General features: G+C 38.1%; 1 protein-coding gene across 1 annotated transcript in view; it reads right to left on the bottom strand.

The window, feature by feature from the left end:
* The window catches only part of angpt4 (angiopoietin 4), a 50700-nt gene extending 42546 nt beyond the window's left edge, over window positions 1-8154 (bottom strand). The window contains exon 1 of the mRNA XM_055213435.2: window positions 7317-8154. Coding sequence (XP_055069410.1) covers window positions 7317-7616 — 300 coding nt within the window. The 5' untranslated portion in view covers window positions 7617-8154. The remainder of the gene's footprint in view (window positions 1-7316) is intronic.
* Window positions 8155-19575: the final 11421 nt, after the last annotated feature.

The raw sequence follows: 19575 nt of genomic DNA, 5'->3' as shown, positions 1-19575 counted from the left end.
GTTTGTGCTACAGACATGAATGATGTCTCAAATATGTATTAAGCAGTGATGTGCTGTAGCTATTACTTCAATCAGATTGTTTATTTGGTGCGCAAATCGGTAGAAAAATCCACAGGCTTCCCATAAGGCTGTGCCATAGGGACCAGAATATCACTGGGACTTGTGGGTGGATTATTTTAAGACACCGCCTAGCAACCATCTCACAATGCCATCCGCAACATTCACTGCTAGTTAAAATGGAAACATAAACTACTGTTCAATGTTTGGAAATGGGTAAAACTATCAGCTTTACATATTAACTATTTCCCTGCAATTGACGAGAAAACGCTTCCCTGCCAAAGACGAGTTTTTCCAGCAATCCATATTTCTGCTATTATTCACCAGGTGGCACTCTTACCCAACTTGTAAAACCTGGAAGCAACCTCTTACATCAAACATTTTAAACTCAGTGTATGTTTTTATCATCACTCTGAATCTTTATCAAAAGTCCTTCACAAAAACGCAATTTTTTTTTTTTTTTTTTTGAAGAAACCTACCCATATTTGAAAGGTACTAAAGAGAAATAATAAAGATATGATGAAACATTTTTTAAAGAAAAAATCTGTATAGTATGTTAAATGCTGCAGTCGCAGTAGAGACGTCAAACGCAAGTGATGTCAATGTTAAGTCTATGTGAAGACGCGTTGACGCACATCTGGAGGTCTCGCGGCGCAAATGAGGCGTTTAGTGCGTGCAGTAGACGCGATTCCGCTTAATTCGCGCGTCTAGTTTGCGCAAATGGCACGAACTGAGCGTTGCCGCTGCAAACGCACAAATTGAAAAATGTGAACTTTGGCGAAAAACGCGCCACGTTTACCAATCAGGAGCTTGCTCTAGTAGCGACACGATTACAGAAAGCGAGCAGAGTCGCAGAAGCCCCTCTCATGATGCCAATTACCATGTGACTGTCTCTATGACTAGAATTTCACACGTGAATGAAGCGAGTAAACTCAAAATGTTCAAGTGGCAAACTAGACGCGGTAGACGCGATTTTGACGCCTCAAACGCGACTGGTGTGAACCCAAGGTAAGGAAGGCATTCAACTTTTGTGAAAATCATAAAAATGCTGGCACTGGCTGGCAACTTTTTTAACTCTTTCTACGCCATTGAAGAGATATCTCGTCATTTAAGTGAAAACATTTGCATAAAAAATGTGTAAGTGATGAGGTTTTAGGGTTATCCTCAATACTGTGATTATCTTCCAGATGGCGAACTTCCCTAATTTATAAAAAATCTAAAGCAACATTTTTTTTTATTAATTTTTATAATAATTTATGCGTTTATGTTTTGATATTCATTCTGAATCTGATCTCTAACAAAATTCCTTTACAAAAATGCAATTATTTAAGTTTTTTGCTAAAAAAAATATTTTTGAAGAAAAATATCCATATTAATAAGCAGAGAAATAAATACAGATAGGATAAAAAAATTCCTGTTTGTTTGTTTGTTTGAAAGCAGAGGGTCTGTTCTTTCATTTGATGTATTTGTATTTTTTTATATCTTTAGAAAAACATTTTCCTGTAAGTTTTTTTTTTTGAAACTTTTGTGAAAATCACAAAAAAATGCTGGCGGGGACCTTTAAAAAAAAGGCAGGCGGCGAATGAGTTAAAAACGCTGGCGGGGAACAGTTAAAGGGATAGTTCACTAATAAATGAAACTTTTGTCTTCATTTACTTACTGTCAAGTTGTTTCAAACTTATATATTTCTTTGTCTTTTTTTGTAAAAAATTTTAATAACCAAACAGATCTGGGGCACCATTCACTTCCATAGTATTATTATTTTTTCCTACTATGGAAGTCAGTGGTGCCCCAGATCTGCTTGATTACAAAGTATATTTGTATTCAAACTCAAAAGAATAAAAAGGTACAAGAAGGTACAAAGGATGTCATTGGGACGGTACCTTTTCAAAAAGTACACTAAAGATGCATATTGGTACATCAAAGGTACATATTTGTACCAAAATGGTATATATACAGTAGGACCTTTTTGAAAGGTACCATCCCAGTTAACAACTTTTGTAAAAAAATTGTCAAAAGTTTGAAACAACCTAGGGTGAGTAAATAATTTGCATTTTTCGGTGAACTGTCCCTTTAACAATTGCTTCTTTCCCTCGGTTCCACCTTTTTTTTTCTATACCGACCCAAGCATTAACTGGAACGTCTTGAGAGCTCTTTCCTTGTAGTTTTTTTTTTTTGTAATTATGCATCCGGTAAGACTCAAAGGGGTCTGGGGCTTTGCCATATCTCAAGCCGTTGTTAATGGAACGTACAATCACTAATCCCTTGGCCTTTGAAGAACTCTTTTTCCAAAGAGGCCTTTGCTTATTTTTGGTGTAATGGCCGTGGACTAGAGACTTCAAATGGCTCCTCATGTACTCCGTATACATCTATACACCCCCCAACCTTCTGCTAATGGAGTCAGATATACAGCATGTCTCTCATCGCTTGTGAATGCAGTTATCAGGTAAAGGGTGAGCTGCAGGAGCCGGGCAAGAGAGCGTATCCGTTCAGTTACAGTCATTTACCAGTAAACTAAACACTCCTCCATAAACACTAGGCAATTATACAGCTGAAGCGGCTCATGAATCAGACACCCCAATGCCTTTCATAAGCTCTCCGAATACCAACCATTCCCCTCAGCATTATCAGTTCACATCACTCACTGCTTGTGTTAAGCAATGACAGATTCTCAGAAACATTTTCATTTTAATTACTACATCTTTTCTATATTTAATATCAGTACATGATGTTTGTACAGTTTGGGCAAAAGCCAGAGACTACGTGCAAGAATGCTTCTAACATTTATGAGTTACACATTTGCTTTCATTTTATAACTAGCGTAAAAAGTGGTAGGCTCTTAAAAAATAAAAGTGGTACCCTAAAGCCCAGAGTATAGTCTGTTTTTTTCCATGTACACGCGTCGTGTGTGACTCGTCATGTTACAATATGTGTTCTGTGCTTCATGTATGTGGCTCGTCATGTCAAAATATGCGTTCTGTGCATCATGTATGTGGCTCGTCATGTCAAAATATGCGTTCTGTGCATCATGTATGTGGCTCGTCATGTCAAAGTATGTGTTCTGTGCGTCATGTATGTGGCTCGTCATGTCAAAATATGCGTTCTGTGCATCATGTATGTGGCTCGTCATGTCAAAATATGCGTTCTGTGCATCATGTATGTGGCTCGTCATGTCAAAATATGCGTTCTGTGCATCATGTATGTGGCTCGTCATGTAAATATATGTGTTCTGTGCCTCATATATGTGGCTCGTCATGTCAATATATGTGTTCTGTGCGTCATATATGTGGCTCGTCATGTCAATATATGTGTTCTGTGCCTCATATATGTGGCTCGTCATGTCAAATTATGCATTCGATGCATCATGTATATGGCTCGTCATGTCAAAATATGTGTTCTGTGTGTCATGTATGTGGCTCATCATGTCAAAATATGTGTTCGGAGTGTCATGTATGTGCCTCGTCATGTCAAAATATGTGTTCTGTGCGTCATATATGTGGCTCGTCATGTCAAAATATGTGTTCGGTGCTTCATATATGTGGCTCGTCATGTCAAAATATGTGTTCTGTGTGTCATGTATGTGGCTCGTCATGTCAAAAAATGTGTTCTGTGTGTCATTTATGTGGCTCGTCATGCATAAATATGTGTTCGGAGTGTCATGTATGTGCCTCGTCATGTCAAAATATGCGTTCTGTGCGTCATTTATGTGGCTTGTCATGTCAATATATGTGTTCTGTGCGTCATATATGTGGCTCGTCATGTCAATATATGTGTTCGTGCGTCATATATGTGGCTCGTCATGTCAATATATGTGTTCTGTGCGTCATATATGTGGCTCGTCATGTCAATATATGTGTTCTGTGCCTCATATATGTGGCTTGTCATGTCAATATATGTGTTCTGTGCCTCATATATGTGGCTCGTCATGTCAGTATATGTGTTCTGTATGTCATGTATGTGGCTCGTCATGTCAATATATGTGTTCTGTGCGTCATATATGTGGCTCGTCATGTCAAAATATGTGTTCGGTGCGTCGTGTGTGACTCGTCATGTCAAAATTTGTGTTATGTGGCTTGTCATGTTAAAATATGTGTTCTGTATGTCATGTTTGTGGCTCGTCATGTCAAAATATGTGTTCTGTGCGTCATATATGTGGCTCATCATGTTAATATATGTGTTAGGTGCATCGTGTGTGACTCGTAATGTCAAAATATGTGTTATGTGGCTGGTGATGTTAAAATATGTGTTCTGTGCGAGCGTCTCTTTTATCATAAACCCCTTCGAAACGTCTGCAGCAGGCTCGTATTTTGACATGATGTGTGATGCACATAGGTTCACATGACGCGCCGAACACATATTTTGACATGACGAGCCACATTCATGACGGGCTAAATAAATGTTTTGATGAGCTTTGCATCATGTGCACTCGAAAATGAAGTCATCGGCTGCCCCTGCTTTACATGTTGATACAATTTTGGGGGACATTGCTGTATCTTAAGTATCTATTGTGTACCTTTAAAGGTGCAGTTAACTGTTTTGCACCCCTAAAATTCAACTGGTACAAAATTGTTCCTTAAGGTACTAGCGTATAATATGGTAAATATTTGTACCTTTTGTCTGACAGCGTTCCGTAAAGCATTCTTTTTGGTGAATTTTTATAAAATTATAAATGAGGTCTACACTTCTTCCACCAACAGATGCCTTTAATTTTTTTCCAGTTTAATTAACTCAGATTTGAGATGTTGATCAACAAGTTATTATCCTGTTTTTAAGCAGCCTATTTCATACTCATTGCCATGTATCAATACCATATATGTGACCCTGTCTGTGAAATCCAGGCTGAAGTCTCGTAATCTAATTATGAGATCAAGCATCAAAGCAGTCATAGCCATGGCTTCCTTAACATTGATTTCAATCTTTAACATGACATAACTCAGTCAATATTAAAGATATCAAGATGGTATTTTCACTTAACTTTCTTCACATTTTATAGGATGATTTTTTTGTAGAAAACAATGAATTTAGCAGGGTTTTCACATGGCAATGAAAGCAGCGAGTGTTTATAATTAAAATGACTCTTATCGTAATTTGACCTCTTCTTAAACCGAGTCAAGGGTCGCGTCTCTTTCCTGTGGAGGTGCACGTCGAACCCCTTTGTGCCGTATTGATTGTCAACTTGGGTGGTGAGCTGAACGCTTGCAAAACATGCACACACATGGCAAAGTTTCACTCTATGTCTCAGCACTTCATCTATTCATTAGCTCAATTAATGTCACTTGGAAAAAATCCCTTGAAGTGCCGATTATTCTCCGCATTTGAATGCTTCACTCGGCTTCTGGTTATCTGCCTATAAGATTTTTGAATCCACTTCTTCATTTCTTTGGCTGATATTGCAGATTTATTTAAGAGAAATCAAACACAACTGCTCCAAAAAGCAGCAGATATCTTGGATTGTGTCCGATGGCTTTCAACAGGTTGTATTTTTGGAAGCAATGCTATAATAAGTGTATTTTAGATAAGACATAAATGTTGAATAGAATTTCTTAACTGATGCCTTGAATTTCCATTGTCAGAGACTTTAATATAATTTCTTCACTGTAAAAAAATACTTTGCTGCTTTAAAATTTTTTGTTGAATCAACTTGGATTTACAAGTCATTTCAACTTACTATCATTTATCTTGACTAAAGTTCTTATAACTACAGATGAGTTGTTATAACTTATAAAATATTGAAAAAAGTCAATGAAGAACTTCATTTTATAAGTTGTAACAACTTATCTCTTGTCAAGATAAATAATAGTATGTTGACATGACTTGTAAATCTACCGAGCTCCTAAGGTGACATTGGAGTAAAAAAAAATGTGCTCACGTTAAACTTCCACGTGCTCACGTGAAACTTTCACGTGCGCACGCGAAACTAAACACAACAGTTTTACGTGCGCACGCGAAATTAAACGCGATCGTTTTACATGCGAAACTAAACTTTATTTAATTTTTTCTCCATGTCCCCTTAGGGACTCCATATAAATCTGAGTTGATTTAACAAAACATTTTAAGGCAGCAGTGTATTTTTCACAGTGTAGGTCTTGAAGTCCTGAAAAGTTTTTACTTATGAGCTTGTAATTCATAAATGTAAAAGTGGGGGGAACATAAAGAGTATGTGTCAATGTGCTATCTGGTATACACCATAAAAATAAAGGTGATTACACACAGCGATGCCACACTTTAAAAAGTTGGATGAACTTAAAAACTCACTGTAAAAAATATTTTTGCACTTACATTTTTAAGTTTAATCAACTAGGATTTACAAGTTATTTTAACTGTCTTGACAAGTGATGAGTTGCTGTAACTTTTAAAATCAAGTTGAATTTGCTTTAGTTTTGTTAACTTTATTTGGTAAGTTACGGTGACTCATCACTAGTCAATAAAGTTGAAATGACTTCCAGGTTGATTCAACTTAATTTTTACTTAAAGTGTAACCAAACAGAAATTTTAAGTTGAAAAATATTACCACACTGTAAAAAATACTGCCTTAAACTTTTTTGATTCAACAACTTAGATTTACAAGTCATTTCAACTTACTATTATTTATCTTGACTAGAGATGACTTGTTATATCTACAGATGAGTTGTTTTAAAGTCAACTTCATTTTATAAGTTGTAACAACTTATCTTTTGTCAAGATAAATAATAGTAAGTTGACATGACTTGTAAATCTGAGTTGATTTAACAAAAAAATGTAAGGCAGCAAAGAATTTTTACAGTGCAATTGAAGTGATTTTTTTAAGTTAATCCAACTTTTTACAGTGCATAGAAGAACCATTTTGGTTCCCAAAAGAGCCATTCAGTAAAAGTGTCTTAAAAGAACCATTTCTTAATAATTTTTGTTGAAATCTTTTCAACATAAAATCAAAATTGGTTCTTCTATAGCATTATGATGCATTTATTCTAATGTGCTGCCCCAGAGAATGATGGGAAATGTAGTTTTGGCACCTGTCTCCAACAATGAGCATTTCTTGGCAAACCTTCATTCATCTGTAAACAACATGGTGCAAGATAAACCCTATGACTGACATTAACAATTAACACTTCATTATAACAGCATCATGGTTATTTATTTGAACTATCCCCAACTTGGAAGATAATCCATTGTTGATGTTGTTCATGTGCATGTTTGACTCGTAATTACGCTCGGTCTGATGTGACTTAATAGCAGCTGTAAGCATCATCACCTGCATCCCATTATGATGTCATTCTCACCTTCTGCAACCACAGCGTGTTATTTTCCATGGCCGTCTCCAGATGCTGCAGCTTCTGCGCGGACCACTCGCTCTCGCCCGGCGGGGAGTCCCTCTGCACCACGTTGTGGTCCGCTCCGCCCTGACAGCTCTCCATCTCCGGCAGGACAAAGGTGTAGCTGCACTGGCCGTTCTGCACGCGGTGAAGCTTTCTCCGCCTCTCGCCACCCCCTCGCCTCTGACCGTTACCGTTTCCTGAACTCACCAGTCCGGCCGTGGCCAGCAGCAGTGCCAAGTGCCAGCCGCTTTTGGCGAGCCTCATGGTGGTCACAACAAAATGGTCACACGGTGAAATTTACTGCATGGTTAGATGTAATTGATAAAACACTTTCTCTTCTTCACAGTTGCATAAAGGACTTCTGGTTGTCCACAAAGTCTTCTGCACTCTTCGCTGGGCTGCTTAAAGAACCAAGCAGAAGATCCGACCCTTGAGTAACCACGCCGATAGATAAGAGAGGAATGATAGAAAAAGAGACGGCCAGTCTCAGTAAGTCTCCCAATCTGCAAGCTCTTAACACGAGAGAAAAGTAAACAGAGCAGGAGGACGTCTCTTCCTATCCCGGAGCGGTAAGTGAAATGACCGGAGTGAGTTAGTTCTGCCCTCTTATCTGGGAGCGAGGGAACGTTTGGGGTGGAGGGTGGGGGCTTAGGGAGGTCTATTAACACATGTTCTGTCTCTCATCTCTTCTGAAGCGTTTCGTCACTCCTCTCGCCTCAGCAGTTTCTTCTCGCAAGACAAAAAAAAGCTTTCTAATGTAATCATTTGTAGTGCTTGCTCAGGCAAACATCACTGTACCAAACAACTATAGCAATGCCATAGCAACCACCCAGAATGCCCTAGCAACCGCATACATGTAGAAATGCCAATTAAACCTGTGCATTGTTGCAGATTTTGGCTTTAACCCAAAGTGCACAATGCATTACAAGCTATTGTTTTGTATGTTTGTTCCCTGAGAATCGAACCCATGGCGTTTTTCGCTGCCTATGCCATGCTTTCGTCTATTTAGTTTAGCATGAGAAGCAAAAATCACCTCTATAAATTTTAAAACCAGGCTAAGAAAGCTTTATAGATGAGTAATGAGCAGTAAAAGTTAAGAATTTGGCCAAAATGTTAGACAGTTGGTAATCATTCAGAATAACTAATTTTGCATATTTTTAGGTGGCGTTCTTATCCAGTAATGCCACAAATGCACTTTCAAGTGGCTGTAAATCCTTACTTTCATTTTTAGACGTAATTAAAAGCTTTTTGAAGGCTTTTCTTTTCATGAGACTTTTTAATGCACTATGCCCCTTACCCACTTGTTTATTTTTACATAATTCTTATTTTGGTTCAGTTTGTGGCGAGCCTGTGCTCTTGGGGATAGAGGTCAAACCAAGTGACTTTTTGCCCCGACTGAAATCATTCTCATGGGAAACATGAGAGAGAGAGAGAGAAAGGAGGGCCGGTGCCAGAAAGCTCCTCACATTTACTAAAACTTTAGGGCCATTTTTCTATAGGTGAAACTTCACACGTAGCTGTTCACCTTTCTCGTGGGAATACTACAGCTGGATTGATCTGAAGTTTGTTTTCACATGTTGCACATAGCTCTCCTTCACTCAAGGGTAGATGTGTTTTATTGAGACTCCAGCTTAGTTTTATGTGAGGTGCTTGGCAGGATTGACATTGCTCGTTTTATGGTACAGATCAGGATTTTGGCACCGTTTCCACAATTTGACAGTAAAGCGTTTAACGTCCTTGTAACCCTTTGTAAATGAACGGTAGTTTATTAATATTATGTAGCTTAATTGAATAGTATATTTTCAGAATTAAAGCTGCGGTTGGTAAGATATTTTTGATCATTTTCACTGAAACCGACACTGTGCTCCGATAGAACAGCATAAATTAGACTGTTTAAGGAAAAAATCCAAGCTTCTACCTCCACCTAGAGCCTGTTATTTGGTTTGCAAAAATCCACCGCTCCTGGTCAATCTGGTCCAATCAGTGCAGGCCAATTCATCTGGTCCAATCAGCACAGGGCAGGGTAAAATCTACCTGTCAATCACAGTTCCTGCATGCGCCACAGATCCCCCAAGGGCGCGTTACAATATCACGTGCATCCGCCTGAATTTCGCGGGTGTGTTGGATGAAACACAGCGTGATGGCAGAGAGAACGTTCACTAACAACCAGCGCTAGAAAGACAACAAATGAAAAGAAGGAAACAAAGATAGAAAGTGACCGTGCCTGTAATAAAACTAGACTCAATATCGGATCTGCATTTGAAAGGTGGAGGACTCCACGAGATTTTAAAGGGTTCAAGCTGGATGCAGAGCTTGCAACATTTCTTCTCGACAGGTAATTGTGCTTTATCAAACCCTGATTGTATTTCTGAGTGTTATCTTGTCTAATCTAAGTATGTAAGTAATGCTTGCTAACTATGCGTTTACAAAAATACTGGTGCACAAGCGCTGATGACAAGGACGAGCTCGAAGGGAGGTTGCTCAGTGTGAGTGTGGGAGGGGCATGAAAATTGTAAACATTCGAAATCATCCCAATCCTCCAGAGTTGCCTACCGCAGCTTTAAAGGTATAGCGGAAGATTTTCCTTAATTTTTTTAAAGAACAGCCCCTGCACTTTTTTTAAAAATAATGCACATGCGGAACGCTCTACCTCCTCCCGAGAGGAAACGTGTGCATGAGAGAGAGCATGCACGAGCCTCTTTTGCTCGGTTTACAAGTTGCTGCCGGCTTGGTTCATACATTGAGATGTTTACCGTGTCTGCGCGGTTCAAGACTTGTGCACGGGCTAGCATCGCTAGTCATAGCTTACATCAACTTTTACTAGCAGTGATTTTAAATGGATTTCTCCAAATAGCATGCCAAACTTTACCTGTCGAGTAGAAACTTCGTGACTGTGGCATCAGTGAGAAGCCCAACCTGTGTGAAATATTCTCCTAAAAATAATCTGGTCTTGTTTCTTTCTTCAGACGCCTTTCTCTTCTTGTCATACAATTCGTAAACGCTTTTTCTCTTGCGACATTTTGAAAAAATACGGTGAGAATGCAAGCTTCAATGAATGGCTGAAACCGTAGCCCACCACACATATACACCTGAAAGTGTGCAGAAAGCGAACCTAGGGATGAGCACGTACGACGGCCTTATGTAAACATATCATCAGAATGATTGACAACTGGGATGACCAATAGTCTTGATGATCCCCACTAAACACAGGACGTCGGATAGACGTGCAGTTCATGTCTATATTGTGTCCGTCGGTCCATGACCAATTCTGGACATCTATTTGACGTCCAAACTAGGTCCACTATTCGTCCTACTTGGACATCATATTTACGGGCAACATTTGACGTTTGAACTGGCTAATTTTTGGACGTCATTTGGACGTCATATTTACGGGCAACATTTAACGTTTGAACTGGGTGATTCTTTGGACGTCATTTGGACGTCTATGACAGGCCTATGTCTATATTACATGATTAGGCCTATAAAAATGTGTTTTTTTACAAATATCAAGATTGTTGTACCAACATGATTAATACTTACGAATAGTCTATATTATTTATACAGTACTATTTTTTCTGCTCTCTTAAATCATCTAAATGTACAATTACAAATCTGTAATTAAATGTTTAGTTCGTTATATTAAAAGTATATGATCATACTAACAATTTAACATGGTATGAATGCAATAAGTGTGCCTTATATACAATGTGAAGATATGGCCGTCTGGCCAAGTGGTTAGCGAGACTTGCTTGGCACCCAGAGATCAGTAGTTCGAATCCCGCAGCTGGCACGAAATGACTAAAGTGTTTCGGTGTTGCAATGGATGGGTGAACTGCAGAGACAATCATCTCTATTCGCTTTTTTCATGTCTATTTTCCTTACACGGAGGTCCTACGGATGTCAACCTTTAGACGTGCAGAAGACAAAACAACCCCTTTTATGGATTCGGACGTCCAAAAATTACATGAAAAAGACGTCATTCCAACGTCACTTTGCGCAGTGGGTCCACCCGTTAAAAGAAAATCTTCCGCTATACCTTTAAATGTATACTAGATACTACTGTATAACAGAGGTAACTACTTTTAAGTTTTATATTAATCACATATACTGTAGCAGTTTCTTAACTTTTATTACACCAACTCTAACCCCAACTCTAGGCGAAAATGGGTTTCAAAGCGAAAGAAAAACATGAAGAAACCAATACATAAAAGTACATCCTAACCCAAAACCCAAATCTAACCATCCAACTCCAAGCGACAATGATTTATCAAAAATGACACAAAAATGAAAGTCGTGCCACTGTCACGAAAAACTATTTATAGGAATTTGTGCAAGTGTCTGAAGGCACGTAAAAAAATGAATTTTGTGCAATGGACACAAAAAAATTTATCAAATTTTGCTATAACACGACTTTCCGTGAGATGTAACACCTGTTTTATCCATTATAAGCTTGGAGGAGCAATGACATTTAATAAAATATCTCCAAATGTGTGCGTCTGAAAGATGATGGTCAGATTGCTTGTGGGTGAGTAAACCATGGGATACTTTTGATATTTGGCTGGAGTATCGCTTTAAAGTCTCATAATCTAATGATAAGATTTGGAGCATCAAAGTTTGATTTCAATGATCTTACTCAGTCAATATCAAGATTATATTTTCACAGAATGAACTTTTCATTATGTAGGATTATTTTATGTAAAAAAAAAACAGTCATCACAATAATGACTTTTGCTGGTTCAGATATAATCTAAGTAAACCCAATTTTCACTTTCTTCAACGTACGTCAGTGCTTTTGGCTGTCGGGACTGCTGAGTCTGTTAGAGCTCGACAATATTTAGTTCCTAATGAAGATCAATTCTTTTTAAACAACAGAAAGAGTCTAATTGAGTCCAAAAAGGACCGGGGCGAGAATAACCGCTCCCTGTCAAAAATCATCTACCCTGAAAATTCACTCAAGGGCATCTTTCTGGACAGTTCCTCACATCGTCCTTTAACAGAGCCTCTGTCATCACTCAAACTCTAGGATTTAATTGCATTAATTGTGGAAATGACTAAAGATTTATGGAGCAGTTATGTAAGAGTATAGTAAATGAATCATAACAGCGTCATATTGGGCGAAGAAACCTACTATCTAGATGTATTGTAAATTAAAAATGATTAATAGTCAAGTGAAGAATAGCATGTAAGGGTATTTGACTAATCGAAGGTGATTCGTCAGATGTTGACCGAGGCGTATGATTGGTCGGTGTTTGACCGAGTACCTCATGTAAGCTTTCATCATCAATATTTCTCTGACACTTCCACAAACGTTCCTCCTCACAGCACCTATACTATATGCTTTTCTCTTGGGTCTATTTTGGATTTTTAAGAAACTTGAGACTATGCAAAGTGTATGATGTCATAGCATTAGATAACAAATATGAAACCAATGTCTTCTGCAATCAAATGATGCTAAAGCTCTTCTAAGAAGTAACATGAAATTTCTTGGCAATTTATGCAATGACTTTCAACAAACTAGTGACCAGGTCATTTTTAATAAAAGCTTGATCGCATTGACTATGTTTGATAACAAGAAAGTGTATAAATACTATCTGTTTTTTTAAATGAAAAACATATATTTTTATGTAACCACACATTTGTGAAAATGTTTTAAATGCTTTTCTTATAGGTTCAAATTTATTTATATAGTGCTTTTCACAACTTTTCATTGTTACAACGCAGCTTTACATGAAATAGAAATAAAGAAAAGTACAGAAAAATCAAGAAGCTATTTTTGAATATACGTAGATTACATGCATTGTAAAAAAGATTTATTGGCTCGACCTTATAAAATAAGCTACCTGGTCACCACAAAACCCCAGAGGCAGCCCGACTCAAATTTTATGGTGTAATGCAATGAGATTCATAAAGTTTACAGTATGGCCTAATCCTCTTTTACACAATGTTGCTTCAAGGCAATAAAACTATTTGATTTACTTTGTCAAGTCAGGTTATGTCCAATTTATTTATATACACTTTCAAAAAGTACAGACAGCATCCCAAAACTGAATGTTTTTCGTCACGTAGCAGCTTATTCACATTTCGTGTCCAAAATTATTTCCAACATGTTTAGGTGGTTGTGCTCAGGTAACGTTTGCCATTGCTAAGCAACATTGAGCCCCACTCCCCATAAGCTATGTCCGAATTCAAAATCTGCAATTCAACTGTGCGTTCACACCAGACGCGAATGTAGCGAATAAGTCACGCTATTTGCGCATAGTTGGATGCTTGACCATTTTGACTGACTCAAATTGAGCAAAGAGCTTTTTACAACTTACCAGATTGTCCGACCTCCTCACTCACTTTTTTCTAAGCAAGATCCTTTTTATTCCTGTTTCTATAAAAGTATGAAGACGTGTCATGGAGCTTCAGGTGTGCACATACAGCGACAATGATTTTGTACTCCACTGTTGTTTTGTATTTTTGCCTTAGCTCGCTACTTCGTGATCACGTCAGTTCTACCGCAAGCTCCTTATTGGTTAACACCGCCAAATGCCCACATTAATGTGCGTCAAACGTCCAAAACGTTCATTTCGTGGCACGTCATTGGCGCGTATCATGTCATTTGTGCAACAGGATGTCTATCGCTTCTTTGCATTGACTTAAAATGTAAATCACGCTTAACGCTTCATTTGCATGAATAGCGCGTTTTTGCCGTCTCTACCGCGGCACAGGGCAAAACGCGCTATTAACGCGTAGTTACTACGTAGTACTCCATTCGCTCCCTGTAATCATGTCACTACTAGAGCAAGCTTCTGATTGGTTAACGCGGCGTGAATATCCACCAAAGTTCAAATTTTTCAACTCGCGCGTTTCCCGCGTTAACACTCAATTCGCGCTGAATGCGCCATCTGCGCCGTACGTTCCGCGCAATTTGCACCATGCTATTTGCGCGCACCACGCCATTTGCGAGCGTGTCTTTGCATGTCAATCACTCGCACTTGCTGCCTCTTCCGTGTCTGGTGTGAATGCCACATTAGTCTTGCGTCACAGCAGTGCGACTGAAGGCTAGTAAGGCCGCCCCAATATTTTTTACTTGCTACGGCTTGGAAAAAGAGCGGGTTGCTGTCTATTTAAGCACACTGGCTGCTCATCTACATTAAAAATCACGTTTTTGCGTGTGCCACTTAAAATGTATTTAAAATAGGGTGGTTATCTTATCAGAAGTTGAGTTACAAAACAAATAAGCTGTTTCTGGAATTTTGGAGATAACACAAAAAATTTCTGCATCGAAATAAGAACCGGGCTACAGTTGCAATATTTATGCCTTACCCGGCACTTGTCGCTTGTGCAATTTAATATTACGATCTGTAAAAAGAGTAAGAATCATCATATGTTTCTGTGCCTTAAGTGATTATCAAAGTTAATGTTTTAGCAAGCCAAGTTCAGTTTTTATGCGCAGAATAAAGCGTAGTAGTGTCAATGAAATCAATAATTTCAGTATTTTTCATGTTATGAATAAAAGTTTAAGTATTAAAGGCTTAGTATTTATCATTTATCATTAGTCATTTACAACAATAATCACAAATTACATATTTTTGACTACTTTGACTTTGACGCTTTAAACCTTTTCAAAGGGTATTTTCCCAGTGAAACCTGGGGTACATATTTTGACCAATTATTCTAACAGTGTGGCAAAGTTGTTACATCTTTAAAATCTACTTTATGCAAGAAATATGTATTCACTTTGTGTGCTTTTAAATGTCTAAATACTTTCTATGGCCACTGCATTATCTATAGTCAGGTAGTGCTTTGAAGCAACATGACTACTTCTGTGCCGAGTAATTTTCGAGGAAATTGTTGTTTTATGTCCGGCTCTGACGTCTTCGCTGTAGTATTAACACTGCTGGTGCTCATAACCCAGTTCTTATCAGGTCTACAGGGACCACAAGCTTCCAACAAGCAATTGGCTGCATAATTTATCAGTTAAACACTGATTTATTATGCGTTTGTGGTTCCAAGTTATGACATTGTTTACAGTACAGATGATGATAAGCAGAATCTTAATGTTTGGTAAGGTTAATTTAACCTTTTCAGTTGCTGTTAAATGAAAAGACTCTTTGTTGAAATACAATAGTGACTTTTAAGCACGTATGACATTCGGGTCGTCTAAGTATGTGCTTGAAACGGTCTGCTGATATTTAAAGGCGTTAACTGTAATAATACTGCTTAAATGTTCAATTGACCCTTTAGAGCTGCAATTGTCAGCATATTGTCACAATTGTAAGCACATAAAACCTTTGCCTCTCCAGGGGTGATGAATGGTGAAATTTAGAAATAGTAATATTTGCTTAAACCTCAGGCTAACATTATCCACTTCTGCTACATGAAACGAAAGTCAATGCATACTGAAAAAATGTTTTCCTTTTCCTTATGAGATCAAACGTCCTGAGATTTATTCAGACAGCATTTGTGTATGAAAGATCAGACAAAGTGAAACCAATGTTGATTTGTAAAGCACCATTAGAAGTATATTTGACTCACATTATTTAGATTCTGGTTCTCTTTCATTTTCAAAGATCAGGTCAAGATGTGCCTCTCACTCTCTCTTTCAGTAATATTCTCCACCTGCACAAACACACACACACACATACGCACAAACACACTTAAAGCCTTACAAAAATAAAAGCTTTTGAGCTGAATGACATCTCCTTAGTTAGAGCTGTCTGAATGTGATGATAAGGATGATTAATATACGGCCCCCGCCTCCCCATAGTTTCAGTAGCGTTTATGGTCAACCATAAAAATGCACTAAAGGTGGCATAAAACTTTGTAAGAGTAACAAAAAATAGTACCTTTATTAAAACATTTAACTAGTAGAATTAAAGGAATAAAAATAGCCCATATTTTATATTTTTTTAGGTGTATATAACTTTCTTCTTTCAGCCAAACACAGTCGGAGTTATATTAAATAATATACTCTTTACAGCTTTATAATGGCATTGGGTAGTGCCTCATTTTTAAAGCCGCAAAAGCTGATTTATTTACTCTTTCCCCGTCATTGACGAGATATCTCGTCAATCAAGAGAAAACGCTTCCCCGCCAATGACGAGTATTTCTGGCTTTCCGCAATACCGCTATTATCCACTAGGTGGCGCACTTCCGCAACTTTTTAAAACCGGAAGTATTGCCCTATGGCAAGCTGCTGCATGTCCGTGTCTGTTTTAAAGATCGCTCTGAATGGGATCTCTATGAAAAGTCCGTCACAAAAATTGAATTATCTCTGCTTTTTGCTCAAAATGTGGTGTTTTTGCAGAAACCTACCCATATTCACAAGCTGATTACAAAATAACTACTGAAGGTAGGATGAAACGGTTGTTTTTGTTCGAAAGCAGAGGGTCTGTTCTTTCGTTGGTATATTGTATGTTTATATATTTGAAGAAGAACATTTTCTGGAAGGCATTAAACTTTTGTGAAAATCATGAAAAACGCTGGCGCTGGCTGGCAACTTTTTTAAAAAACGCTGGCGGTGAAAGAGTTAAATGTCTTTAGCGGTGAAGTGATGGGTTTTTCCTTATGAAAACCCATTGCTTCACCCTTAAGCTTTATTTATACTCGCACTTTGGTCCGCAACGCAAGCCGCGGATCACGCGTGCGTCTCACCAAACGGACGAGGCGTTTATAGTTGACGCGCTCGCTGTTGCACTATTTTTGAACCGCCAGGGGGCGACGTGAACAATCAAGTCAAAAACAAACACAAAGAAGAGAATAGAAGTCGTCGTCTTCTGGAACAACCCTGGTGCTTGTAACATCAGAGCTTGATATATAAATATGAGAACATGAATAAAACAACAATCTCTTAAATATGTCTTTATTAAACATTATCATTTCATTAACGTGTTTACTAAACAAACAGTAAAAACATCTTAAGGTTTGTATTTTTTTCCTCGTCCAGTGGTTCATTCAATACAAATATAAGGCAAACATTCTGACTCATGTAAAAGAATTCGTGTTTTAAACTGCAAAGTTTCCATACTTTACTTCCAGAGTGTCATATAATAAATATATACATTGTTTTGCTTGGATTGATCAAAGAGATATGTCACAGGCTTGCCTGCTCGGACAGAATCACCTCGAGTTTGGTCATTTTCGGATGCGGAGCTGCGCGCATAGTTACAAAAAATGCCGTGCACACCTCCACGCGAAATGGGGTCTCGCGCACCCAGTGCACACGACCAGTGGCGGCTGGTCACTAGGAGGCGCTGGGGCGCCGCCCCCTTAAAGCTGGGCAGAGAGGAAAGCTACTTTAACATGTTACGAAAAAGTTAAATATATAGTGCAAATTAATACAAAATAAATTCATTTAGTTATACTATTTCACTGTTAGTCATGTTTTAATTTATTTAAAACAATTAAAAATCAAAACTGAGTTCGTTGTGTGTGTGTGTGTCATGTTTGTGTGTCTGGGGCGCACCCCTAATGAGTGTCTATGTAGGTCAGGAAAAAGGGTAAAAACATGTGACCTGAGGCTCAGCCCTAACTGGCTGGTTTTGGATCCGCCCTGGGGCGCAGGACTGTGCGCCCCAAACACTCCCACTTATGTTGAAAGCGAATCAATATTGCTTTTAATGTAAAAATGCAGTGGAATGCAGCAAAAATTCTTCTTTAAAGAGCACCAATGGTTCGATTCACGATTTTACATTTTCTTTGTTGTGTAAGTGTTTAATATGCAAAAGCTACAAACCCCAAAGTAAACGATGATGCGAGTTATCATCTCCAACGTAAATCTCTTTTCTTGGACTACAACAAAAACACGGATTGTAGGCAACAGTTTACTTCCTGGGATTGGTGATGTAGACAAGACCGACATTATCATTATTCCTCCCGCTTTGACTCACGGCCTGTAAGTTAACTCCTGTTAGCATTGCATTGTGACCGAATCCTTCAAACATGGTAAGGAGTGGCACATTTCCAGCTGACGTCAGAAGTATTTAGGCCAATCACAACGTACAGATTAGCTGGCCAATCAGGGACACACAGCTTTTTATTGAAATCTGGAGCTACAAAAATTTACGGTACATGGAAATAATGTGTTGTTTTAATCATAAACCAGGCGAATACATTGTATTATACCAAATACACAAAATAATATATTTTAGCAATGAAATAGGTGTTCTTTAAATATATAAACTATATATTGAATGAAAGAACATACCTTCTGCTTTTAAATTAACAAGTTTCATCATATCTTCATTTTTTCTCTTTAATCATCTCTCAAATAATAGTTTTTACTCTTTTTGGATCAGTGGATATTTTAGTGTTTTATGCTACCCAGTCTCACGAAATTATGTATCTATAGTCACGTAATTTTTAATTCTTTTTCGTGATACTGTCACGAATTTCCGCGTTGTTTCATGATCGAATCACGAATTTCTGTGTATGTGTCATTGTCACGTATTGGTTACTGAACTACTTTTTTCTATTTTCAAACCATTGTCGCTTCGGTTTAGGGTTAGATTTGGTGTTTGCGTTCTGATGTCACTAAGTATTGGTTCATACTTTTTTATATATATTTTTTTTTCTGATTTTAAAAGCTCACATAACACGCTGTTTCTGCATTTCTGATGTTAATATGGAGTACCTATAGAGTAGTATTGCATCCTTTATATCTCCAAAGAGTTTAATCAGATTTATAAAAGAAAGATTACCTTTACCGAATTTTTCAAATAACGTACGAAAAAATGAATAAGGAGGATTTACTACCGCGGGAGGAGCGAGTACAACTCATGCAACACTATACAACACTGTTTAACTTATGATTCACTACATGTTCGTGGCATTTATATAATATGCACGCGCCTATTTCCAACATAAGACAGAAGTCTTACTTACCGCGCACAACTCATGACCCAGTTGGGAAAATCCAGCGCATCAAACACACACGCAAAACTCCGCTGCTACCCCGGATAATAAACTATATCCATTGTTTCCATAAAACTGGCTTTCTTCTCCTTACATCCAAAAACACACTTCTTCTTTCGTGCCATTGTTGAGTTTTGAAATTAAACAAAGCTGTGTCGCGTGATAAGATGTTTGCAAGTTCTAGCATCTCCCGCTGATTGAAGGGTGGGCGGAGTTTTCCGGGGGAAGTGCCAATATAAAGAAGTGATACGTATAGAAACCCCTGAAACGTCAGCTGGACCTGTAATCGAAAAAAACTTTCCGAAACTTGTACGAACCCTGC

The sequence above is a fragment of the Misgurnus anguillicaudatus genome, chromosome 8 (assembly GCF_027580225.2).
Source record: "Misgurnus anguillicaudatus chromosome 8, ASM2758022v2, whole genome shotgun sequence".
NCBI classification, from domain to species: domain Eukaryota; kingdom Metazoa; phylum Chordata; class Actinopteri; order Cypriniformes; family Cobitidae; genus Misgurnus; species Misgurnus anguillicaudatus.
The sequence above is the reverse complement of the archived record's forward strand: the minus strand, read 5'-3'. Positions and strand labels throughout refer to the sequence as shown.